The sequence below is a fragment of the Athene cunicularia genome (assembly GCF_003259725.1).
Source record: "Athene cunicularia isolate RWA chromosome 3 unlocalized genomic scaffold, athCun1 chr3_part1, whole genome shotgun sequence".
In the NCBI taxonomy this organism is placed as follows: Eukaryota; Metazoa; Chordata; class Aves; order Strigiformes; family Strigidae; genus Athene; species Athene cunicularia.
This window is the reverse complement of record NW_020799097.1, coordinates 60,874,274-60,901,398: the sequence shown is the minus strand read 5'-3', so window position 1 is coordinate 60,901,398 and position 27,125 is coordinate 60,874,274. Positions and strand designations below refer to the sequence as shown.

The 27,125-nt window shown below is 35.7% G+C and overlaps 1 protein-coding gene across 1 annotated transcript in view; it reads right to left on the bottom strand.

Annotated features, from left to right (window-relative positions):
• Positions 1-245: 245 nt before the first annotated feature.
• Positions 246-27,125, bottom strand: part of ENPP3 (ectonucleotide pyrophosphatase/phosphodiesterase 3) — a 41,302-nt gene continuing 14,422 nt past the window's right edge. The window contains exons 8-25 of the mRNA XM_026844046.1: positions 26,602-26,721; positions 25,011-25,120; positions 23,547-23,612; positions 22,615-22,687; positions 21,705-21,813; positions 21,416-21,544; positions 20,056-20,087; positions 17,002-17,129; positions 15,104-15,170; positions 13,155-13,242; positions 12,235-12,404; positions 12,077-12,128; positions 11,193-11,347; positions 6,538-6,673; positions 5,949-6,026; positions 4,360-4,492; positions 2,559-2,715; positions 246-1,003 (exon numbers count right to left, since the gene is read on the bottom strand). Coding sequence (XP_026699847.1) covers positions 830-1,003; positions 2,559-2,715; positions 4,360-4,492; positions 5,949-6,026; positions 6,538-6,673; positions 11,193-11,347; positions 12,077-12,128; positions 12,235-12,404; positions 13,155-13,242; positions 15,104-15,170; positions 17,002-17,129; positions 20,056-20,087; positions 21,416-21,544; positions 21,705-21,813; positions 22,615-22,687; positions 23,547-23,612; positions 25,011-25,120; positions 26,602-26,721 — 1,977 coding nt within the window. The 3' untranslated portion in view covers positions 246-829. The remainder of the gene's footprint in view (positions 1,004-2,558; positions 2,716-4,359; positions 4,493-5,948; positions 6,027-6,537; positions 6,674-11,192; positions 11,348-12,076; positions 12,129-12,234; positions 12,405-13,154; positions 13,243-15,103; positions 15,171-17,001; positions 17,130-20,055; positions 20,088-21,415; positions 21,545-21,704; positions 21,814-22,614; positions 22,688-23,546; positions 23,613-25,010; positions 25,121-26,601; positions 26,722-27,125) is intronic.

Genomic DNA, 27,125 nt, shown 5'->3' with positions numbered 1-27,125 from the left:
TAGTAATTTGTGAACAGCACGGTGTGAGTTTGAGTCTCTGTGTATGAAGTCATTACAAAAAGGAACACTGACTATTTTTTGGATGTCACCACTAATCTTGTGCTCTAATCTCAGGTTTAACTATTTAAAAACAGACATAAAAATTCTTCTGGCTAGAGCATTTCTTTTACCTCTTCATGTTCAGAAAGCTTTAAGATTTCTGATGGGTACAGAATATATCTCATTTACTCTAACTTCATTTCACTTATTACTAGCATAACGAATTAGCCCAAGTGGAAAACACAGGGGATGATCATAGAAGACACTTCCACTATATACACAAACTTTTTGTGAATTTGAATATGTTTTTTAAATACATAGCAGCTTTCCATGTGAATTAGTAGGTGAAAAAGAGAAATTCAGAACATACTAGTATTACATAACCATAATCTCTCGGTAAACAAAGGGAAAAAACACACACACTCCTCTCAAACTGTTTCACTTTCCAACTCCATTCTAGAAATATTTTATATATAGTTTAAAATTCTGGAGTCTATCTGCTATGAAGCATGTTCCTTTTGAAGATGTTTATCAAACCGGTACTAACAAAATATTCCATTTTGAAAGCCTGGCTCAGCAATGATGATTTAATTTACTTTAAGTAATTTTTATTCAGTTGGCACACAACACTTGACTGAAAAACATGCATTTGAATAAAGAAATTAGCTCCTCTTAGTGTGTTTTCATGTAGAAGAGCTGTGGTCATGTTTCCTACATACTTTAACAAGGAAAAAAGTTAAATCATTTAAATTTGCTTTCTTCGGAGCACTGATGCTTTTTTAATAGATACTCAGTTAATTTCAGTCTCAAATACTGGCAAAAATGTTTTTAGCTGTAAGATCTCAGAGATGGGTTCCTTTCTTTCTTGATAAAAGTCAAGCCCAGTTAGCAGCTCCACATCCCGAACACGTGCAGAATGTGCCTGAACTCTTTCTTCAACCCATTCAGAAAGTGTCTTATTTTCCTGCCAAAATAAACAAGAACAATGCTCAAACACATAAAAGGCACTTTGTTGTTGTTTGGTGGTGGTGTTAGACAATAACCAGTGTCTGAACTGGTTTTGACAGACTAAAGGCCTCCAGTTGGTGAAACTTCTTTCAGGTTTTCCTAGACATTTTTACAGCCCTGCATTTAGGGATCTCATTTAGACAGAATCAAACAGATGTCCTCTCTCCCCACCTCCCCACCTCCAAAGTAACAGAGAAGTAAAATTATGCTGAAATGGCAGGTGTGACTTTTAACTACAAAGTACAGTTGAGTCATGTTTTAAACACACAAGTAAGGATATTTTTAGTTACAGTATAAATTAACGGCAGTGCTCAGGCTAGCCAAACAACAGGAGCCTTGACAGCCTGAACCAAGTCCTTACAGCAGCTCAGTCTTGATTGTTGGACAGCCATAATAATTGCTAGATAGACAGGGGAAACAATGGAAATGTAATCACTAATCAATTAAAAATTGTTCAATTCTCTTACTAAAAAGGTGGGGTTTTTTTGTAAACAGATGGTAATTTGCTTTTTTGTTAACAGTATCTGCTTCTGACACAAATGGTTCACTAAATTTACATCACTGCAAGACAATGAATATAAAGTGAAGTGATTGTTGCTAAACTTCAGAAATAACAGATGTTCATTTCTGAAAACTAATCCATTCAAATTATTTATTTTGTATATTTAGTCAGCTCTGAGCTGCCAAAAAAATCACTGGGCAGTTATGGGTTAGCCACACCACAAATGAGGAGACACCCAAGTTGTTTCTAAGCAGCACAAGCTTGCACCTGTCTGGAGTTATGAGTTCAAAGTTATAAATAAGCTAAATAAACACAACTGTGTTGATTTGAGGGGCAGTTTAAGTCTGTGCAGACATATTTGTGTGTTGGGAGACTCTGTAATACATACACTGAACTAAGGAACCTTCTGCATCCCAGAGTTTATGGAAGAGACACTCATCTGGCCCAACAATACGCATTACACTCAGCTAATTTATTTTGTTTGCTACAAGATATAAGATTTACACTGTTAGTGGTAAGCATAGATTTTATCTAATTCAAGTATGAATTTCAACTGCAGAACCATCCATCTAAATGACTACTGTCTAATTTCTGATAAAGGTGGAACAAAGGATTGAAGGAATTCTCCTATCTACACTGAATGGAGAAGCACTCAAAGTCTTCTGATACCTCTGGCGTAAGTTTATCCTGCAGCCTTTCATAAAGCTATTTCATCACCCTGTTGGCTGTGCTGCAGTTCTCAGCCCTTCTCAGGTGACAGTATTGCCATGCCCTGCTATCAGACCCTCCTTTCTTCTTCCTTGCTTCCTATAAGCTCATTAGTTTCCAGCTGCCTCTCCTGGAGCTTCTTGCTCTCCTAGTCATTGCTTCAGCTCTCAACTCACTTTCAACTCATGGGGAGTGAATTAATTAAACACTTAGACTTGTAAAGATTCTCCAGATGCTGGGATGCCACTGGGAATCAGTTCACAAAGCTCATTGGCACACAGGAGCATAGAACTTTACTTACAGCACAGCTTTCCGTGTTGTCAGGTCGATGAGGAATGATAAAAGACAAAGCATCCAAGGAGCCTGAACAATTCAATGGAGTATAGGACTTGTTCTTGCAGCTAGTCAGAACCACAAAGTAATGGGTAGGGACAGGGATTTCTGTATTGTTTACATGCCTACAAAACAAACATTAATTAAGGGATTTATCAAGATATCAAGTATTAAAACTACTGATGTCACTAGTAATTTATAGACCTTATTTCAGCATTGATCTTTCACTATGTGACTTTTATTTACTTCATAATTGAAATAATTACCTAATAGGATAGCCTCACTGTCTGTTTCACAAACAGCCAAACACACATGGATTCATTCTTTTGCTACAAGAAGTCCCACTGAAACCAGAAGGATTGCTTACATGGTCAATACTCTATTTTGTCAGATCTCTCTGCATCTGGAATAGGCAGGATAGAGCATTGTATTTGCCTGTCATTACATTAATAATTTCAATCACATGAAACTGAATTGGAGAAATGTGATGAGAAAATTAGCTTCTGGTTCCTTGCCATCAAGAAATGCCAGAAAGATGACTTATGGCTATGTGCTATAGAAAGAGGTTTAGGATACCGGACTGAAAATGTCTTTGCCTCCCTTTTTTGATTATTCCATGAATATGGTCACCTTTGTGCATAAAATTATGAGGAGCCGACAGCTTCCCAAATTTGCTGTACACCTTAAGTATTCCACAAAACACCATCACTGAAATCATTATACTGCTTCATATGACTGACTAACGATGCTGAATAAAACAGACTTATTCCAAACTGTAGACAACATTATGTGGTCAACTGGGTATTACAGCATTCTGCTTGGAAGGAAGTTCTAGTCTCTCCTCCCTTCCACCCTCCTAGTTCGTGGCAGAGATGATTTTACTATTCTCAAACCATTTTTGACAGATGTGGTATTAAGTCTAGCCTTGAATAAAACATCTCCAGTGACAGATTCAGCTGTGCAGATTTCCCAGCACTTTTCTACTACATAAGTGTTCTTACTGTCAGAAGGCATTTTTCCTATATTTGGAACAATCTAAGTTGTTTGTTCTTATTCTGTTTTTTCCTCCTTCTGTCCTCATTCACTAACATAAATAATTGGTCCTTTTCTTTTATATTTCTCTTTCATAGATTTTTTTAAATATAAGTCTTCTCTTATACCTGTTTCTACACACAGATAATTTTAAAAATGTTTTTGTTATGCTACCAGAGCTCAGTAAATTGCACCTAGAAATTGTCTGACCTTCAAGTGATCTGTGTAAGCCATAGCTATGCAAAGGTACCACTCAGGAACATTTCATTTTACATTCCCAGTTACATGATGTAGTGAAGGCAAACACAAAAATCTGATATTTGATAAAACGCATCAGTTTGAGACAACAGGGAGAAACAACAAACAGATGAGTGAGCACAACATGAAAGTGAGAAAATTATGTTTAAGCACATCTTTTGCATATTTAGATGTCATATATTCTCCTAGTATTTCTGTTGCAGAGGCTCTAAAATCTAGGCATAATCTTGGGAAACAAATTACTAATCTGTATCTGTGCATGTGTACATAGATACACATGTAACTACAAAGCTTTTTTCTCTTTACTGGAACTTTGATTTCTACAGTACTGTATCTGTTTGCAAGAGTATTTGCTGTCATATGAGTAGCAGTGGATATAGTGTTATAAATGGAATACTTTATTCTCCTTCATTTTGATTGTGTGGAAATACAGTGAAAAATAATCTGGAGTTTGACTTATGGAGTTTTCATGTACTTACTGCTTGATTTCATCACGAGTATCAAAATGGCCATCATAATTGTAATCAAACACTGGTCCACTGATGACATTTACTCCATTCCTCTCTCTAGCATACTCCTGAAGAAGCACATTATGGAAATAGTCCCACATATCTGCCATTAAAAGAAATTATAAGCATATTTAATATAAATTTGAAGTTATTTCACCACTAAAGAAAAAGAACATACTTCCTTTTTCATTATAGATGAATAATAGAAAGTTCCAAACTAAACTGCCTCTAAAATCAACCCTTTCTTACACAGAATTTGGATTTCATGTTAAGTAACATACTCTCACTCACCACTGAAAGAGGCACGGTAAATGCTATTATAGCTCTGCAAGGCCCATTGCACTACTGGAGATAATGCATTCAGTCTGAACCTGTAGCTGTGATTCTGGATCCGAGAGGACATTCATATCTGGCCTGTCTATCTGCTAGCACTTACAACTGTGCCGATTAGTAGGAACTGAGATAATGGCTTTGTTAGAGGAATGTTTACCACCTGAGAGTTAGTCTAACTCTACAGAACTCACGTCAAATATCACTAGGCACTCTAGCTCAGTTCAAAGATGTTATTTTAGAAAATACAATTTGTAGGATATAACTAGTTAGACTATTCAGATATTTACAGCTATCATGGTAAAAAAACAACAGAGGGGTTTGGGGCGTTGAGGGCATCGCCCATGGATTTACCTCTTGTTTATGGTCTAGAGTAACTGCTTGTAAGTTTAAACCTCTTGGAGAGTTTTCCTTGGAAAACTGTATTTTTCATGATGTCTTTGATCTACTTGAAAGATTACAGCCACTTTGGCTTTCTGGATCTCTGTTTTTTATGACACAAGTGAATAAATAAATGAGGTCTGAATGCATTAGAAAGGTAGTCACATCACTGCTTTTCCTTCAGCTTTTTCCTTACACAATTCCTCTTTCTATCCTTTGTCTAAGAAAATGACCCTAGCCCTAAGAGTAGAACAAGATGATATGCAGTTGTAGAAAATTTCTGATTGGTGATTATGAAGAAATGCGAGTCAGGCTGGATGGAAAGAAGTAATGTAGCTTACTGCACTTGTATAATAGGAACATTTTCCTGAAACAAATATTCCAAGATGAATATTGTCTAGTTTGGGTTTCTGCTTGATGAAACAGGCTCTGTATCGAGGCACTGTTTACAAACTTTGTCCTGTCTTCTCTTCAGACCTTGCAAAAGGGAAGAAAAAGTGCCATTTTCATTCACCTTTAGCATTTCCCTAAGGGGATATTTTCATGAGAGTTTAATAGCTAGCATTTCATGTTAGGACAGCACACAGGAAATGAAGAGAAAATTCAAAAATGAACAGGCACAGTTAAGCAGAGGTTAGACAGGACCATACACAGAAAAAACCCCACCAAATAAGTGAATTTTAAAATTTCAAACGTCTACTTTAAAACAGTTTTAAATATATTTGCACAAAATCTGGATATACTGCAGGCCATGTATTTATGTTTCTAAGTCCTTGCCATAGCTTTATCAAATCCAGAACCATAATTACAGAAAATTAATCAAAATTAATCAAAACTTTGCAACCTACCTTTGAAAGCACTATACATGGGAACAATATTGCTGATGAGTAAGGCATCATACTGTTCATCAGCAGATGAATTGAAGTCTATATACAGGAACAAAGTATAAATTAATGAAATACTATACAAAGACAATTTTGATTCATATGTCACTATAAATAACAGTTACAGGTATTCAATTACATTTTACATTTGGGCATGAGTGTATGATCCTACTGCAAACATACTTCCGAATTTGTTTGTACAATCTGTTCAATAAAGTAATTATCAAATTTGACAATAGCAAATTATATATTTATACAAAGGATGAGTGACAGCCCTTCACTCCAATCCTTTACATCTTTCAAACCAGTTTTCATCATATTCAAGTTGTTCCATTTTTAAAAGAAAAACCTAAGTGTTCTAAACTGAAAATACTTAGATACAAGTAGCAGTTGCCCTGCTTTTGGTCAGTCTACAAACACTGGAAACCTTTTTCTGCCCAACATGCTGATCCGAATAAGTTTGTTTTGGTGTTTGGGTATATGTTTAAACATAAACCCACATCCAGCTGATTAAGACTTTCTAAGCTCTAGCTATAAAAAGAACCATGCTCACTGGGAGGATAGAGGAAACTGCGGGTGAAGGTCAGCCCTTCTGGGTAGTTGGAACAATTTTGGCTCCGAGCAGCAGGGATTCTAACATCAGCCCGCAGACAGTCTGAAACAGTGGGAGGAAGAGGAGATGTGTTTTCCTGTGAAAAGGGAAAAAAAAAAAAAATTACACCCACGGCTGTGGCTAACCCAGTGCTTTGTATTGTTTTAACTTTCTAGAATGGACTTCATTGAATTTTCTCCTATTTTCGTAGTGAATCAAGTCAATGCAAGTAATGGACACTGACATTTTCTGCCTAGTGTTTTTCCTCCACTTCTGTTTTTAGGTAATTCAGGGAAATCCTTATGCAGCATGTAAAAATGTAGTAGCAAAATAAGGTTATACCTTAGGCAAAACCAGGTGACAAGTTTGGCTCATTTGTCACCTTTACATATTTCTGGAAACACAAACTTGACATCACATCCTTCTGGAAAGCAGCTAGTATATAAAGATGACACTATCACCTCATCTTAGTATTGGAGGATGCTATCTCCATAATAAGAGTCCGTGCTTCTGAAGAGTTAAAGCTAAATAAATTCATAGCAAATTCATACATTTTACTGGCTAGCTTCACTAGCTTCACTGAGACACGTTAACATCCATGATACTTAAGATCTGGTCAAAAGTGATCCTGATGAGTATAATTGTTTATATAATCTTTATTTTTTTCTATAACCTTTTCTATAAACTTTATCATAATTTTATCACAGTGTTAACTAAAACATCAGAATATGCTTTTCTGTGTTTAACTGCATACTCATTTACACATAATTTATTTTCATTTGGTAAGAATGGAACATATTTATTTGCATAGCTCTATAAATGGTAGCTAAACATCTACATTGATTTTCAGTACATTGTTCATTTTGACTAGTTGGAACTGAGCAGAAATAAAGAACTGGAATGCTCTTGTGCCTCTTTTGTACCCTTGATTTAATTTCTTTACTTAATTTTATAAGAATTCCTGTGGATGCCCATATTATGCTCAGATTGTATATTAATGGAAAACACATATACCATATGGAATGAAATATAAAAGACAAAAGACTGCCTTTACCACCTGAGCAGATAAGCTGTCATTGTCAAGCAAATGCAAATCCCAATAGAAAAGTGACATCCAATTCATTTGAGCAATTTGTCTTTTCTAATGTCCAAATCAATAAGGCAGGGTTAATGAATCAGGGACACTGAAGAAACCAGTATTTTAAACTTAATAATTGAGATGTGAAATTCAACAATGGCCTCAACTTATTTATGATCTCTGAAGGGAAATCTGAATCAAAGTAAAAAAGGTCTGAATAAACATGTCAAGAACTGTCCTGAAGAGAACTTCATTCTTCTCACTAAATACAGCAGTCACACCTAATGTTATCCAAATACAGCAGAGAGGCTGCTTTTGACATTTTACTTTACTTTTAGGGATCTGGTGTAGTTGGGAACCGTCAGTGTTAGGTCAATGGTTGGACTAGATGATCTTCCAAGGTCTTTGCCAACCTAGATGATTCTGTGATTCTGTAACCTATATCATGAATCTGGGTTATTATTAGCATTCACGTTTTCTCCAGCTTGAAGCAATGAGGACACCACTCAACTCTCTTCTTACTATTTCACATTTCTTGAAGCTAACTATATGAGCTCTAATCCAAGTGCCAAGGCAGAAGGACAGTGTTTTAGAGCTTCTGTCCATCATGTATGTAATACATCATATAACCTGTATTTTTATGAACACTCCCATACATTTAGGAGGTGAAGGTTTCTCATGGCTATTTCCATTGAACAATGCAGGAGAAAATTCTCCAGCTGAAGAAATGGGAATTCCTAATGAACCTGCAAACTCTCAAAATGCTGAAAAAGCAACCACTCCAGAATATTTCAGCTTGTATTTTCCAGTGATCTACAAGTCAACATGTAAACAATATCAAAAGCTGTTGAGAGATGAGAATGGCTGTCTGTGTCACCTTTTAGTACAATGAGACCAACAGTTAACACAAAGTCAGACTGCAAGACGTATTGCTAATGCTCTGTGAACTAATACACTCACTCTGCTAAAACCACTCTTCATTTTTTTTTGCCTCAGAACATAGGAATATGCTATTTTTAAACAGATTATCAATAAGAATAGAATGAAGAAGCTGTTGAAAGTGCTCATTTATTAAGAAATGAGATCTTGGCAGTGATAGCCACCACCCCAAAACTTCAGAATTAAAAAAACCCATCCATCACCAATTGAACAGACAGCCCTTTGGCTCCTTGCTTTTCAGGTCAAAGAACCATAATGTCTTCTGAAGCAATCAGTTACAACTTATAAATGACTTTGCCTACCACATCATGCATTACCTTTTCTGATGAAGGTTACTGTCTTCTGATGACCTAGTAATTAATGTTGAGAGGCATGAGTTATTACATGACAGACTTTAAGCATCTGCTGTGGTTTGTCATGTCAACTTCAGCCACCTCCAGGAATCTTTTTTCAGTAGTCAAAAAGAAAAAATGCTAAACCACAAAAAACAAAACTCCTATAATCCCCAGTGCACTGAGCTTTAGTTCCAAAAATCCCTGTGCTTTATACAAGTCTCATTGCTGGTTTCATCCCATTGCAGGATAGATTAGATTGTCATACATTTGAATATATTTTTATAGTAAACTTCAGTGATTCTACATAGCAAAGCTATTTAAATTCTGCAGGTGTCTGCAGGCAGGTGGAGGGACTATCTTTTTTCAAGAAAATCTGCCTTCTTCCCTGGTAGATGAGTATAAAACCTCAAGAAAATAAAGGTCATTCAATATTAAATTTTCCTTTGACTGAGAATACTAAGTAACCAAGACTCTCTCTGACATCTTTTATTTGAGATCTGTAACTATTCATAATATCCCTGATTCTGATATCACATGCAGGGGCAATAAGCCTGTATGGGCTTGATCAGCCAGCCCAGTTTCGAAGCTTCCAAATCACACAAAACCAGCAAAACTCTGGTTACTGTTTAAGACCATCTTTATAGTTACCTAATGTCAAGAAATGCCCCACCTTACAAATTGTGTAAAGCTGCATAGTCTTTATCCATGATATATATAACCTAGGATGCAATAAAATTTCAGTAGAAATTGCCATTTTCTGACATTCCCAAGTATTGTAGCCAAAGCTTAAAGTCAAAGACATTAGCTCTATCTCTCTGTCCTTCCACTCCTGTTGTAATTCAGAAAGCTTTTTTCTCTTGATTAGTACATGTTTTAATCAAAAATCATGATGTCAGCTTACTGTGTCAGTAAATCAGAGTGAGCTCTTACACTCTCACCACTCTCACCCACAGCCTCTCACCACTGTGTCTTTGAGAGTATTACAGAGGAAACTTATTCTTTCCTGTTCTTTCTACAGAAAACACATAACTGTATCAGAGTCTGCTGTGAACTATATCCTTCAGTCTCAATCATTCTCTGCTTCCCACAATGTTGCATAAACCACTATCTATTTCTGTTGATTTAGATGTCATATTGGGCAAGAATATACACTTCTTTTCCAACTGAGAATTTGGTTTTCAACAAAGGAAAATGTCCGAAAAGTTATTTGCTTTTGTTTTGAGTTTTTGCTGCTGGTGCTGAAATATTAAAAATACTCCAGCTATGGTAGGTCTTGTGCATCTTTTTAAAGCAAAATCAGAAAAAATTCTGCCCACTATTAACTGGTTGTCATTAGGGTAATGCACTTTCATAGTATGGTATAGGAGCAGATCTTCAAATATGATGAAGTAAAACCAATCTTTGTTGAAAAGAACATTTTTTCACTAGACTCTAAGACATCTTAGGGTTGGATTTGTCATCCTTCAGGCAGATTGTGAAAAATCAGTAGAAAGTATGTAGTAAAAATTTCTGAAACACTGACATCCTAGCAGCATGTATGTGATTAAAATAACTTCCCTGTATTTGTACTGATAAATTAAGAAATCGTGTAGACATCAACAACAGTTCTCTTCAGACAGAAAACTCAGTGTAAAAGTTATTTCCTCAGGGCAACTTAGAAAAAGGGTCAAATTACAGGGGGAATTAAGCCCATGAATGTCCACTACTTTACCGACCCTGAAAACTCAAACAATTTATTCCAGAGCCATATACCCTTGAACTCTCAGAGGTTCATTCAACTATATTTTTCAGAAATTATATGATGTAATAGAGAGCAAATAAACAGAATATACAGAATTATGCATTCGTACAAACTGCCATGCAGAGTTGTACAGAGGTTTGTTAATAGGAAAAAGATACTCATAGGAAAGCTTAAAAGGTTCTGATTTTTGAAATCACAGACTGCTTTTCCTCAGGAACTGACAGCAAATTGGAGCGCTGTCTTGAGAGTTCATCCCTTTTACAGAATAGGCTTAATGGAACCACCTTACCAGCACCTCTATTCTCCTATATCTTTTGTGTACCTAACAGATGGCCATTCCCAGTTTTTTAAACAATATTTTAAAATGAAAATTAAAAGATATTAAAGACACTTTTTCTTTTTCAGACATAAGGGCCTTAGTCACATGATATCCATCAGTCAACCAGAATTCCTGACAAATGAACCACATTGTCAATCTGTTATATTACATATTTAAGAATAGTATAGATATTTGATAACCTACAGGCTTATTCACAGTGTATGCAGTCCACAGTGGCATCCAGATATCATAGCTGTATCCACTCACATACTGATGATGGGAAAGGAGGCAATAGACATTTTTCTTCTGAAGAACTTTGGGTCTCCCATATGGTAAATGATATGAATTTGCCTTCTTTACTAGAATTTAAACAATAATTATTGATTCATTCTTCTAGAGCATTTTAGATGGCATAAAAGTTTAAGAGAGCAGAGAAAAAATGTAAATTAAAACACTAAAAAATACAGATAAAACCAACAGTAAACATGGGCATGGGTTTCTTTAAGCTCTTAGCTTACGAGTGGAATAAAAAATGTAGAAAATAGTTTTCATGTTATGTTTAAGGTACAGAAGTCAATGTAATATATCAGACTTGCAAATTCTTGTTTCCTTGCAATGTCATACCAATAGAAATACTTCAAACTTATCTTGTCAGTGGAGAGACATTTACATATTTTTTGGCTGGAAAGCATTACAATGCTTCCTAAAATATCCAAAAACCCCTTAAAAAAGTACACAGGAAAATCTATGTGATTTTTTTGTGAGACAAAGGCAAAGTTGTGGTTATAAGGTGGGGAACCAGAGCTATGGCATATACCCTGAAGTGCTCAGGCTTTCTCCAAATTCCACTGAAAGCAGTATGGGTTTTTTCCAAGGTTTTAATGGAATTCAGATCTGATTCCTATGCACAAATGTTGCTATAACAGTATCAATTAGCATTTTTTAAAGAAATGCAAAGAAAAAAAAATAGTCTTCTTACTTTGCTTTCCAACTTAACTTTAAATGGTAATTAACATTGCAAAAATTCCTACCAAAACCAATAATATAAAATCCAAACCACTCATAGATTTATAAATAATGCTACTTACTTTCTTCTGTGCTGAGATTTAACCTCTCATTTAGTACTGAAACATTCAATACCTGTAAAATATAAAACGATCATTCAGAATGAAACCATAGTTTAGAAAAAACAAAGAAAAGAGAACACACTTGATAAAGATCATTAAAAGAGGCTAGAAGCCCCTACTTGCATGCATGTGCATCCCAGTTCATCTGTCGGAGTCAGATGGGAAACTGGACATGAAGATGGAGACGAGTGTTCTTTTGCATATGAAGGATTGTAAAAAGGGTTTTTTAAGAGATGATTCAAGCTGCCATGTGTTCCATTGTTTGGTGATGGTGTAATATGCAGTAAATCTGTTGAAACATTTGAAATTTGTAAACATATTTTAAGACTAAAATGGCATTTTAAAAAATCGTTATCTTTCCAATTCTAGGCATTTCCTATGCATTCTAAACATAGAAGAAATATCTTATTCAGTTATCTAAACTATTATGGTAACTACTATCATCAACTTGCAGTTTTCCATGTATGAAGGTTCATTGCTATCTTCCACTGCATCAAGATCTGAAGATTATGTATCTGAGTACAGTTGATACAGTTTTATACATTGCCATAATATTCATAAGATTAGATGATTTAATGCAGAGTACAAATGTATCACATTATGAAGCATACTAGCCTACTGCATTTTTGTGTAAGGCCTTAATACATATTTTCTGAGGCACATACTTCCTAATTGCTTACTGCCAGGACAGTAATGGTCCATCTTAAGTTATGAGCAAGAGCGGTAACTCTCTACAAGATTCTTATCCCACAGGCATCATTTCAAGAGCAAGCCCATGTGACAGGAGCAGTTCTCTCTGATTCTTTAGTGGAATACTTCTGTAATCAGAAACAACCTTCCAAGTGGAACAGTTTTTAGTAGTTAATCTTTAAGCACTGTACAGAAGGCAAAAGAGCATGGCTTCAGTGTTTTGTGTGAAAAACTTAACTTCTGAATGAATTCACTCAATTTTTAGCTGCTTTTTTTTTAGCACTTACAACACTGGCATGTGAAAACACTGTTGGTTTATCATCTAAAGTACTAGATTGTTGCTACTCACCACACATAAGGTTGTAAACCTCAATGTTTTCAAAAGCATCCACTTCTGTTTTCTCTTTAAAGCTTGGGCCATATGCTAAGAATATAGCCTAGATTGTAATTAAAAAAAAAAAAAAAAGTTGTTATCTAAAGGAATCCAAATTCAAAAACAATTCAGTTATATTTTACAGAAACAGGGACACTGGAACAAAATATAGTCTTTTCATGGTCATAAAAGTAAAAATACAGGATTGTTCTGGTAAAGAAGGCAGATTTTGCCCATTGCATATAATTGGAGAAAACCACAAAACTTAAATTAATTTCTCAGGATACTTTAAACTATATAATGTATTGGGGGGGGGTGTGTGTTATTCTTTAATATTTTGATGCATACTTATGAAAATCATTGTTTGCTGTGTTTCAAATTCACACTGTTTTATGCTTTCATTGCAACAGCCAATAACAATGCTATTTCAACAAATGCGGAGTTATGGCACTAACAGCTCCTATCTAAAGGCTAATACTGAGCCAGAATTAGAAGCACTGGGGGGTTTAATGTGAAGGCTTGTTTGTTTGCTTTAATACAAACTGCATTCTCAAAAGACTTGGGGTCACTTAAGAGCCTACAGCCATGGCTAAAGCAAGGAGCAGGGAACTGCAGAGACCTATCCCAAGCTCAGCAGAGACCTGCATCAGTACCACCAATGGTACAATGTTGTGCTGGGCGGCCCTTACTGGGGTCTGCAAGCATTGTAGCAGATACTACTCTAAGCAGTGATACTACTTACAGTCTCACATTAGTTTCTACTACTCTATAAACCTCTTGAGTTGCCTGCCATAAGATACAGGAAACATGAGTAAACAGGACAATGATCTGTTCTGGAAGAATATTATTATGTTTCCATAACAGAAAAGTAATTTTAAATTTATTTTCAAAAGACACTATTAAGACATTTTGCTCCTTTATAAAGAAAAAAAATTTCCTCAGTCATTGTGCCACCAGAATAAGATTATCTATGAGTAAGGTTTCCATGGTAATAAGAGTTTACGTTTTCTTTCTATACAAACATTCAGCACCATTCTGTTCAGTATATTGGCATATGGTTTTAATATAGTAGTGAAGACCTGGAAGAATATGATTCTTAGGCACAGAATATGGGACTATGGCATGCTTGACCTTACTTAAAGGTTCACATCACAGAAAGTACATGAAAAAGCAAAAGCTCAAGTCCTCAAAATATTTTCACTGTAACCAGAAGTAAAAATGAGATGAAACTGCAATACAGGCTATATTAACATCCAGATTATACCAGTGACTGATTTGCTCTGATGACAGTCTTGTAAGATAAGAGGAGATGAGATTTATTTTATTTGAGCACAGGAACTCCCAGAGCCTATGGAGATTTTTCAGTCATTGCTTCAGCAGAAGAATGAAAGAATGAAAGAATTCAGTGTCCCACATGTAAACATGGTATGCTCGGTTTGTTGTAGTCTGTCTGGCTCCATGGAGTTAATGTGAGCCCAGACAAGTTTTACTACAGGATCCCAAGGAAGCAGGCCTCATACACATCAATGAAAGGCAATATGAATATGTGGACCCAGTATGTGTTCACAGTTTACATGTCTAGTTAACATGGAAGAAGCAGCACACTGCAAAAATTATCATATATTCTATATTCTGGTTGTTCACCTAGCATATTGTGATTTTCACAGAATCACAGAATCATCAAGGTTGGAAAAGACCTTGAAGATCATCCAGTCCAACCATTAACCTAACACTGACAGTTCCCAACTACACTGTGTCCTTAAGTGCTATGTCAACCCAACTCTTAAACCCCTCCAGGGATGGGGATTCCACCACCTCCCTGGGCAGCCCATTCCAACGCCAAACAACCCCTTCTGTAATGAAATACTTCCTCATATCCAGTTTCTATATAAGAAGGTACAAAACTTGAATAGAAATCATCTTACCTCCATACTTTTAAATTCGTTGTTATAGCCATGGTTACCCCCATCACAATATGTGTAAGTTCTGTCCCTAAAGAAAAAATATCATATAGTGTAAATAAAAATGGCACAAATAGAACCAGTTAAAAACAGTCATCCTGACGCACTGGACTCTGGGATCATGTCTTAAGAACTGACTCTGGCAGGCATAGTGTTGTAGTTCTTTTTGCTCATCCAGTGTTCACCTTCATGAAGATCTCTTTCTCCTGTAACAGAGATTGCTATGGACAGAAATAAATCATTCTAGGTAGCTACTGAGCATACAGTGAATCAGTGTTTTCAAAATAAAGTGAAAAAATGGCTATTGTTGAACTGAAGCCTTCATCTAGCTACAAGTTTCACATCAAGTGTAATCTGTTTTGGAAGAATTCCTCAGTTACATTCTATGCTATCTGCATTTTAATAGAAACCTTATAATGGGAGAACTCTACTGTTAGCCTCTATGGAACAATATAAAAAAGACTGCAAGAGATTTTGCCTTACAAGAAGTGCATTTTCATCATGGATTCTAAAGGCTGAAGGAGAGATGCGGATGTGTGTGTGTGGGTTATAGAATTAATAACATGTCAGAATAGTCTGACTTATAATGACTAACACTTGTTTTAATTTACCCGTTGCTCAGATACATGGAAAGATAAAGAGGTAGTCATCCCATAACTGATTCAATGCACACTTGTCAACCACATGTATCCTGTTTTCAGAGGCACAAGAACATTTAGGAACAGTTTAAAAAAGGGTGAATATGAGATTTTTTTTCAGTGGGCATTTCTTTTTATATGTCCAGAACAATTATTCGGTTATATCAAAACAAAGAATCAAGTCACAGACTCATTGAGCATTTTCTGCTCTTTGAAGAGTCTTGAAGTTCCAAGTTGGCTCGTGATTCTCCTACTGCAACACTGTAGCTCAGTAAATACAGTATTGCTACTAACACCACAGGCTTTGTGCTGAGTTTTCAAAGCCTCAGGACTAAGGATTGTTTGAACTGCTCTTGACTTGCTCAGAGCTATTCTTTTATTATTTAGCTCCTACAACAATTTTTTGTAATGATAAGGTGATCATGTCTAATTTGTTATGATCTTATGTTTGCATGGCAGAGACATAATTTTTAGACAGATAGCAACATTCTGTGTAGAATGGAGATCCCGAGGCTAGAAACAACTCACTGCTGTCAATTAAGGAAATGCAGATCTGGAACTGAGCAAAACCAGACTTAGAGGTTAAGAAAGAGAATAAAGAACAAATATCTAACACATGTAGAATACACCATACCTAGTAAAATGAGATGTAATGTTAACTTGCAGGCCACTGAAGAATGAGCAAACTGTAGCATTAGCATACATATAGAAAGGACCCCATTCAGATCACAGAGTGAGGAAGAAGAAACATCGACATCATACACCTCCTGATGAAGGACTCATAATACTGATTACTTGCTGTATCCACAGATGTGCCAGGCTGAAGCCATCAATGTCTGGACTCAGAAAGCAGTGAAGCAATGACTGTAATACCAGGAAAAGGGCTAGATACTAGGAAGGCTTTGTATAACAATTTTAACTGCATTATTCTGAGACTTTTTCTGTGTAGTGGTATTCATTATTTTCTTTTTTTCCCTTTTTTTTTTTTTTTCTGTAAAAATTTGATCTGGAGTAAATATGGTTCTTTTATTAGACTGTTAAAATTTCAATCATATTATTAATACATTCTTGACTTTAAGTATAAGGTGAGATTCCTTTTTACACAATGTAACAAGCACAGAGATGTAACAGGTCGAAAGGAAAATAGGAAGTAAGACATCTGTGAAGGCTGAGGACGAGAATGGGATGAAAAAGATAAGGTAACAGTCACACAAATTATGTTACCTCACAGCCAGCCACTGACGATCCACCAAAAGATGAACTTTATCAATACGAATGTTGTTAGCATAGTGGAATCGTTTCGGCAAGTCAGGCGTCAGATAAGGCTTGAAGTGCTGAGGGGATCTTTTGCACTGTGCAAGAGGAAACAGCCCAGACCTGAGTTTTGCTCAGTATCAAAAATAAGCCCATCATTCCAAATTATCACAAACATCATAGTGACAGGAATGTAAGCACAAAGCACATTATTCACAGATAACTTCTTGGATAACTCGCAGGTCTCATTTTTAGCCCGAGAAGCAATGGAAGGAAAAGCAGGGTTTTTTTGGAACTGTTTGAAAATATACTGCTATAAATATGTATAGCAAGTTTACAAATACTGTGGTAAAAGTACTCCTAAGGCTGAAAGACATTTAGTAGTAATGTTTATAGTCTACATGTGCATACTAATGTCACTGGCATCTAGCATGTAAGATCACAGTCTCCGAGAGAAAGTTCCCTGGCAGTTTATTTCTGCCATCTTCTATTACTTTATCATTCAAAAAATTACAAAGAAAACCAAGTATACATCATGTAGCTTAGTCTAGGATTTTAGCTGCAAGACTGAACATGTCTCTCATACCATGTAAATGATCAGTGCTCAGCTGTTAGCTAAAGGCCTTGACTTTTACATACACATTTACTGTGTTAATATAACTGTTGCGGTTGCAGGCATGCCATGAATGAGTTTGGCATTGAGAGCCTAATGACAACCATATGACATACTGCAAAGATGTAACTACATATGGCCATCAGGGGCCATTCCAGCTGGCTGCAAGCATCATGGCAGGCAATGTTTCAGAAGTGTTGCTCCTGATCAGAAATCCTGCACTGGGACAACACGGAACCTGTAAAATGCTGAGGAAGCTGGGTAAGCCAGAGAAGTGGACCTGTTTTACCACACAGGCAGTACAAACTATAGCATGCTTGGAGTCAGATCTGACATCTTCACCTCTAAGAACTAGAATTGTATACTCTGCACAAAATTCCATTAACATGTGAAATGAGAGTAAGTGTGCATGGACAGTCATCAAAGCAGCATAGTGGAATCCAGGAATATGAAAAATAAGGATTCAATGGGTTCATTAGCCCAGGAGAGGAGGTCATTCTACAATGGATACTCTAATTAAAGGGAAAAATAGAGGATATCAACATGACTTTATGTCTATTGATTAGCAACTAATATACAACACACAACTCCCTTCTCTGCCCAAACCCCTCATTCTAAGAACCGGAAACGGACAAAATACACTATAGGGACAAAATACACTATTTATGAATAGAAAAGGAAAGAGGATGTGTCCGGATACCAGGCTATTCCTGTAAAGCGGAGATGTCACATCTCTGTAACTATTAGCAGTTTCAGTTTCATCTGGGGTTGAGAACATGCAAATTGTGCTATTTCCCTCACACTAACGCTCTTTGATATGACAGGCTTCACATCACACAACGGGGTAGGTGATATAGCATTCAAAAAGCTTCTTCTGCTATTCCCAACAATTGATACCCTATTTCCGCAACTGCTTTGAACGCCGGGGAATAAAGATGTGTTCTTAGGTATTAAGAATTTAAAAAAAAAAAAAAATTAAAAGGGAAAGTTCACCGACCTTTGGACTTCAGCAGCAGGCAAAAGCTGCATGTAATACTGCAATCTGAGTTGTTCAGCAAGTTAAAGGAAGACCTCTAGTGGTGATTTATCAGAAATATACCCAGTAGATATGACAGAATTTTTCCAAGCCGAGAGCATTTATTGTAAAAGTATCAGAATATCTGTCTACTGCTTGGACTAAGAATAGTCACAGAATAGAAAACAAACTGGCAGTGAAGGAAAGAAGGAAAAATTATGACAATATATACATAGAGAGTAAGAAATTTAAATGTTTATCTCACTGTAAATTATAAATGCCAAGGAATTTTTTTAAAAAAAAAAAAAAAGAACTTTCCTACAAGCATTTTAGTTTGTTTTGATGTACATCTTGAATGCAAAAAAAAAAAAAAGGTATAATTATCCGTCTAAAAACATATGAGGAAAAACGCACTGTCACATCTTAGCACCTTTCAGTGAAAGAAATACGCTTGGTCTTCCTTTGGTTTTGCACTGTTCTGCACTCCTTTGTTTGCACTCTTCAGAGCTCAGGTGTCACAGAGCATACCCACAAGGAGCAATAGCCTACATGGGAGACACAGTCAAGCTTGGACCTGCCCTGAAGTGCTACGTCCACACAGTATGGCAGAGACCTAAGATGAACTATTATCATTATGAGGCCCAGTGGTAGTTCAGCATACCTAAATGAATTGCAAGTACTTAAGTTATATGTTATCAAAGATCCTAAAAGAGCCATACTGCCTCATGCCAAAGGTCCATCTTGCCTTGCCATTTCCAATCAAATCTCCAGAATTTCCAGAACCAGGTACTTAGAGAAAGTGTCTAAGAACAAGTCAAGTATTGAATGTACATTCTTTCTTATACCTGCTCAGTTTCCTCTAGGCTTCAGGGCTTTCTTAAGTCAAAGGTTGCTTGTGGATCATGTTTAATAGCCCTTACAGGCCTTTCCTCCATTCATTTATCTAAAATCCCCCCTTCCTATTTTTATTTCCAGCCTTTACAACACCCTGTGGCAATGTGCTCTGCAATGTCATTTTCTGTTGTGTGGAAAAGTTGCTTTAACCTAGCCAGGGATCAGCACTTTTGGTCCAGAGCTAACACATGACTATTATCTAAAGCATCTCTGTGTTGCATTCTGTTCTGTAATAAAGATATACACTACTTTATCCATGTGAAGTCAGCCACTTATTTGCTTGCAAAGTGAAGTACTGAAAACTCTTGTTTTGAACAGATTGCCCATAGCAAACCTTTGTGCACCATCTTTGAACAACTTCCAGGACTGCCTCCTATGGTACACTGGAGTCAGTACACTATTTAAACTGGCACTATAGTCTCAGTTTTTCACAAACTGTGCTTTTTAATCAGATAGCTATTAAGAGGAACTATGAGGAAAAATTATGAAAATGTTTACTCACTGTGAGGTTTTTAACAATTCCTTCTGAGTCAACTGTTAAAAAGAAAAGATGAATTAACAAACATTCAAACACTGAAGGTCCAAATCCTTGAGAAAAATGTCAACATGTTTTTTGTATGTAAAACTGAATTTCTTTACTAGCCCATGAAGGTTATGGTAACCATAACCTCCCACGGGTAGGAATGTTATGTTTCCAAGGGTGACTGTCTGTAAGTGTGTTAGCTTGTGGAAGTACCTAGCACTTTGTGTACATCAAGACAGATTGTAGAAAAATGCCATGGTGATGACTGCTTAGACCTAAAGCTGACACATCATCACCTCTGTTTGAAGTATAACCTTTTTTATATTGAACTGGACCTAGAGCACTTGTATTCCACTTCCAGAAGCAGTCACAAAAAAAAAATCCAGTCTGGCTAAATACATTTAGATCTTCCACATTTTCCAACAGTGACTTTAACCTTTTGACATGAGCTTTCTAAAAAACCAATCTGAGCAACTTACAGAAGGAAAATTCCTCAGAAAAAGAAAGACCATTAGAGGAAATGAGTCAACAATTATACTGAGATTAAGACATATACAAAACATTATTATTCTCTCCTCTGCTTATTACTTTGCTCCTGAGTTAGACTATCTTCTACTTAAACCAAGCAAAATCTGCTTTATGTTGTATAAATATTATGCCTGCAAATATAAATAAAATTAGAAAAGATAAATAAGAAGTACAATGGAATCCCAGTTTTTATTTGAGATTTGCAAGAATTATGTCTTTTATAATGTTTTATGAATTCTATAAACTCACTAAATAGAGCACTTCCATGGTTTTACCTCTCTCCATTCCTTTCCCTGATACAGAAAATTTTGGGATTTTTTTTTTTTTTTTTTTTTTTTTTTTTTTTTTTTTTTCAGTCTGGTAACATGGTATCCTGAGTTGGAGCCAGCTCACATGGTTTCAATTTTGTGTTCTTCTGCGATAGTAGCTAAAGGGTTCAAATAAGGCTTAGTTCCCACTGTGTGGAATTCAGATTCCGTAACTTTGTACACAGTTAGAAAGAGTCACTGCTTCAAAAAAGCTGCCTCTGTCAATGTTGCACAAGAAATCTGTGAAGAGCAATCCACTTATGAAAGACCTGAAGTTCCAGCTCAGAACAATAAAACTGTCTTCATCTTTCCATATGCCAAGAAAATGCAAATCAGAGTCTGCAACAAGCTGTTCTAACCTTCAATTTCATGTAAGGGTGTTCTTGTAAAGAAAGCCTGAACAACTTCCATGGATGTTTAAGACAGGTTAAGCTGTTCACTCTGCTGATTACGACTGATTATTCATTTTCCTTATTTATTTATTTATTTATGGTCACACTTACAAGCAAAATAGTCCTTTGGAACATTTCTCGCTCGAATGCGAGCTGCAGGCCCAGCATACATGTAGAAATCAATCTGTTTGAAGTAATTAGTCATATATTCTAACTGTCTGCAGTAGGTCATCTCCATTCCTAAAGGACAATATAGAAAGAAGGTTTTTTTATATAAATATATGTCAAGGAAGATAAAGTGAATTACAAAACAGTTTAAAATAGTAAGCACACATATACAAAGAGGAAGAAAACAAGGACTGAGTAAAATTTAGATTGAAAAAATAACTATATAGATTACCATGATCAGCTAAAACAATGAGGTTTACACATTTGTGCAGGTTTCTTTGTTTAAGTCCATCCATTAGCATCCCCAGTGCTTGATCTGCTACCTGTAAGGCTTTGATTACCTGTGAGATAAATCAGTTTAATTAGAATTTTTCTTTCTTTTTTCAAGTTCTCTCTTAAATGTAATCATCAAAGTCTGAAAAAAAGTGAGCTTTTCTCTCAGGTTCTTAATATTCCTTCTCTTTTCTTTTTCCATCACTACTAGACTATATATATGCAGAATTTCTCTACTTTACCACAGAATGTGCAACTTAAAAAAAGATTCACAATTAACTTTTTTCTACTGCCTTAGAAAAATTGAGCTTTTAAATGTTTATTGAAAGAAAAAAGTAACACATTCATATCAAATTTGTTCCTTACTCCAAAATTCATATAAAATGCCACATTTATAACATAAAATACATTTTTCGTTGTAGTATGAAAATGTCATTGTATCAACAACAAGCAACGTTTCAAAAATATTTACACACATGTATTACCTGTAAGACCAGTGTAGGTAGCATCCAAGAAGGCACAGTGCCCTGCTCTCCTATATACAGTCCCTTTAAACTTCCTGCAGGAAACCACTGACCACCGCAGAAATAATATGGGAGAAATGCAGCACAACCCACCCTGCAGCCTTTCTCAAAGGATGGCTCTTCCCTAGGTGGGACAGGTGACTTACAGTCTTCCTCGACAATAAGGACAATAACTGACTGAGTCTGAGGACTCCACACCTGAGCGCTTGCACTCTTTGTTCCCCTAACTCTGCTGCACTCTCTTAAATGTCTTGCATGCATGGACAATGCTAAAGTTGGTGAAGTTCAAAGTACAGCACCATTTTTAGTGCAATTTAGTCTGAGAAAAACATGAAAACTACTCACACCACCACTAACTGGTCCAAATGAATGTCCAGAAGAATCTGGTTCTTCAATATATAAAGTGTAGAAATCAGGCCTTGAGTAGGAAATAAATATGAATGGAATATTATGAGAATTTAGAGACAGCATTTCAAAAGAACATTTTCATTAAAAAAAAAAATAGATTAAACTTAAAACAGAATTATAAAAAACTTCTTTAAACCTTAACAAAAATCCATACAGCAAATTTAACCATTCAACTTCCTCTTAGTTTTGTAATTAATCAACATGGGCTATCTGAAGTTACAATTTCAGAAACAGTATCCAGTGTCTTTAATCGATATCCAGAAATCACTCTGAAAAACTTCAAGATCTCAGACAGCAGAGCAAGCTGTTAGTTTTTGAGATATAAGTGGAACTACCACCTAAAAGATCTCTTCCTGATTAAGCAGAGAGGCTCTAGAGAGCATCTCCTAACTGCAAATATATTAGGAATTTGTTAAAAAAATATTGTATTTCACTTGTTTACATGTCACAAACAGTACTGACCTCTGCTTTTCATTCTGAATTACTACTTGCAACTATTTTCAGGTATTTAACCTTTCTTGTGTAACATTTTTCATATAAAATCTTTCATCCATACACTTAGACTAGAAACTGAATGTTCCATGTTTCCTTTAGGCCATGCACCAAGAAAAAATACACAACAATAAAAAAAACCTATCAACAGTACATCCCACTCAGCTATATGTTCAGTTTTTCATCCTTTGTGTCTACAAACTTATCCTGAAAATGACTAGCTATTACTTACAGAACAGTATTAAATTTAGCAAATTATCATTTGATATGGTGAGGAAGATTCCATGTTTCATAAATACCAATAGAAATTTCAACTGTTAAGCATTAAAATCTTTCTAAACTATACTCTCACAAAACCAGCTTGATATTACTGTTACCTCTCAGATTTGGTATAATCAAGCCACTTCAATATTCCTGAAATTCTCTGTTCATACGAAACTGAACTAAAAAAAAGAAACACAAATAAACAAAAGATATGTAAACAAGGCAAGGCTTTTCTGATAAATCCTTCTAATTCCAAGATACAGAGAAAATGACCACCCTCTAGTCATATAGTAAAGTCACAGATTTGGATTTCAAGAATGGTGCATCTTAACAAGCTACCAGTAATCAGTTTTATTATTCTCATTTTTGATTGATTGTAACTCACTTCTAATGGTAAATTAAAAAGATTCTGATTTTGCAAACACTAACGTGATGTTGGTGGGAGTACTTGTATATTTATAAATAAATACATGCATGTGATATTGGTGGGAGTATTCATGTAACTACATGCAAAAAACAGATTTCAAGTTTAGGACATAAACCTGAAGTACAAGTCAGAATAATTTTTATTCTTTCTAGCATGTATAAACCTTGGGCTTCCATATTTTAAACCCAAGTAATGTCCCTAGCAAAATCTTTGTGAGGTCACGCTTTGTCTCATAGGAAGGAATTAATCTATTAATAGCTTTGCTTTCCCTTGAAGTCATGCACAAGCTTTATTTTAGTTACCTACGGTACTTGGGTGTTTTCTGCATCCCAATCCTAGACCACTGCAAAAACCTTTATATCTATAGAGACTGACAGTTAATTATTTACTTTAGATTACCTTTGTAAATCTTTGGGAGATTTACTAAAATCATCACAAAAATTTAGAAAAAATTGCTAGTATCAATGCCTTCCATAAGGAAAAAAAACAAAACTATGAAGTTAATTGCTATATTTTCACATGCGTAACCTGTAAATTAACTAAACAAATCATACAGAACTATGATTCAGTAGCAGTGTGCACATTATCACACACACAAGCAAGAGGGAATTGATCTAGAGCCCCTCTTCCTTCAGTAGCTTCCCTCTCCAGTATCCTCTCTTCGATTAGTTTCTGCCTCCTAGAGTCTCTTGCCATGGCTTCCAAATTTGTGTTAATTATGTTAGGGTATAGGTTATCTGAAGGCTTATTTTCAAGTACAAGTATTTTTGAAAGGCTATATAGTATGTGTTGATTTTATGTGTGCAAATACAGTAATCATTGGTATAGCTTAGCAGTGGCTACTAATCAGTTATAGGATGCTTTCTAAGTGGGAGATCAGTGGTTTTCAGTTGGCTGAAGCTTTCAGAACTGTCTAGGAGAGCAGAATATACAGTACCTCAGACTTTCTCATTGTGAATCCCCTAAATGGTTTTGAAAATTTCAACTATTATTGGTAGTTCCATGGCAAAACCAGAATGATGTGACATGGCACTTATCTCTTAGACTGTTGTTTAAAGACCTTATATTTAATTTCCTTCAACTGCCATATGGGAATTTGACTTTTTGCAGTAATTTACAGGAATTTACTACAAGCCCTATAAAAACTTACCTATTGAATACATGGTACAATGTGGGGTATGTTCCATTAATTGGAACATCAGAGCCTGGCCAAAAGAAGGTGCCTGCTTTCAGATTTTGATACATTGCTGTCAGCCAGACCTATGGGTAAACATAAAAAAAAATTGATTTTATGGCATTTATACAGCTGGAGGACCTCAGATCACCAAAGGAAAAATGCATAACTGGATTGGAAATATGGACTGTAAGAATGCATTTCTCCTCTTTCTTTCACAGATCATACAGTTGCCTAATGACCATACCTGATTTGAAGTTTGTTTTCTACGTAGACATTCTGAAGAAAAATTAGCATGGAAGCCAGGGGTTGCCATTTTTATTTGGTATTCTCAGCATAGAAAGAAATAATATAGGTATTTCCATAATTGGCAAGAAGTACAGATCTTTTATTCCTGTGGCAAATGCCAGTCGAATGGACCATGAAGATGGAAGAATTGTTCAAAGCTGTGTCAGGGGAGGTTCCAACTGGATATTAGGAAACATTTCTTCAAAGAGAGGGTGTTCAAACTCTAGAACAGGCTTCCTAGAGAGGTGGGTCAATGCCCCAAGCCTGTCCGTGTTTAAGAGGCATTTGAACAATGACCTTAATAACATGCTTTAACTTTTGGTCAGTCCTGAATTGGTCAGGCAGTTGAACTAGATGATCCTTGCAGATCCCTCTCAACTGAAATAGTCTATTCTATTTTAAAATATGTATTCTAGTTATATGACTTTATTATAAGGGGGCATATTTCTATTCATCTTAAAAAGCACAGCAGTAGTTCTGTTACAAACCTAATGAAATCCTTAATGAAACAATAGCACCAAACCCTGAGTACCTGAGTATACTGAAAACATGACTACACAGATATATACATATACACACACAAACATAAATAAATATATAAATGTACATAAGTAGATATACTATATACTGCATGTATATTTTTTTACCATTATTACAGCTTGATATTTCTAGTAAATGAATACTATTAATCATAACCATAGGTACAATGAGAGTCTTTTATTAAATGTGTCATGTGTTATATATAAGCATCAGTTTTGCTGGAAATCAAGTTCTTTGCTATTCTCTTCCTTGCTTTTATATGCCTGGACATTGTAAGTGTATTTGTAAATGGATGTAATTTGGAAGTAGATTTTCAGATTTCATTTTGTAGCTAGTTGTCAAAAGCCAAACAGAAAAATACCTCTCAATAAAACCACATCAATCATATCAAAACCACATCAAAAATTTAGTGTGGCTTCCTGGGGCAAGAGATCCGTTCCAATACTAGCCAAAATATTTAAGTCTTTTTACATAACTGCCACATTTAAGTTAAATTCTTAAGTCCTAGACTTAACATTTTATGAATTGTTCTACTTCTATAAAAAGCAAACTGTTTTGTAGGCAGTCTATAATACGAAGCCTACAGGATATTTAGCATGTACTGCAAATATATCACACATCTCTGCATTTTAGTCTCTTTCTGGGTTGTGGTTTTTTTTTGTTTGTTTTTGTTTTTTTATAATTTGGCACATGAGACACTCTAGATGTAAAACAATACCATGATGAGAAATAAACCTACCGGCTGCCCCTTCCACCATGAAGGTTTGAATTTTTCCGTTCCCGAAAGCGAGAAATGCGCATTTAAGTATACATCATACATGCTGTTATCAATAATACCATGAGATTCTGGATACAATCCCTGTAAAATGAAAAGAAACAAAAAACCTCATTGAATCTTTAAATCAAATGGATCCTAAACTATGTTGCAATCCACACTGTTACACCGTTGCAATTATTTTTAGGGCTGTTTCATCACAGAAACAGAACCTCCTTTCTTAACTCACACAGATCATCAGGTTCCTGCCAATGAATTCAGTATGCCTGTCAAGTTCCCTTGAATTTCCCTATTTTCCCCCCACACCAGCTAAAACCTGATGTGCTATAGATGAAATACCATCAATATCTGTGTGGCTGTATATCAGCTGCCAAATCCAGTTTTAACACACACTCTTATCAAAGGCTGTGTCCTCACCCATACCCACCCATACCCAATTAGGCTGACAAATATCAGGAATAACCGGTTCACAGGTCAGAATCAGATAG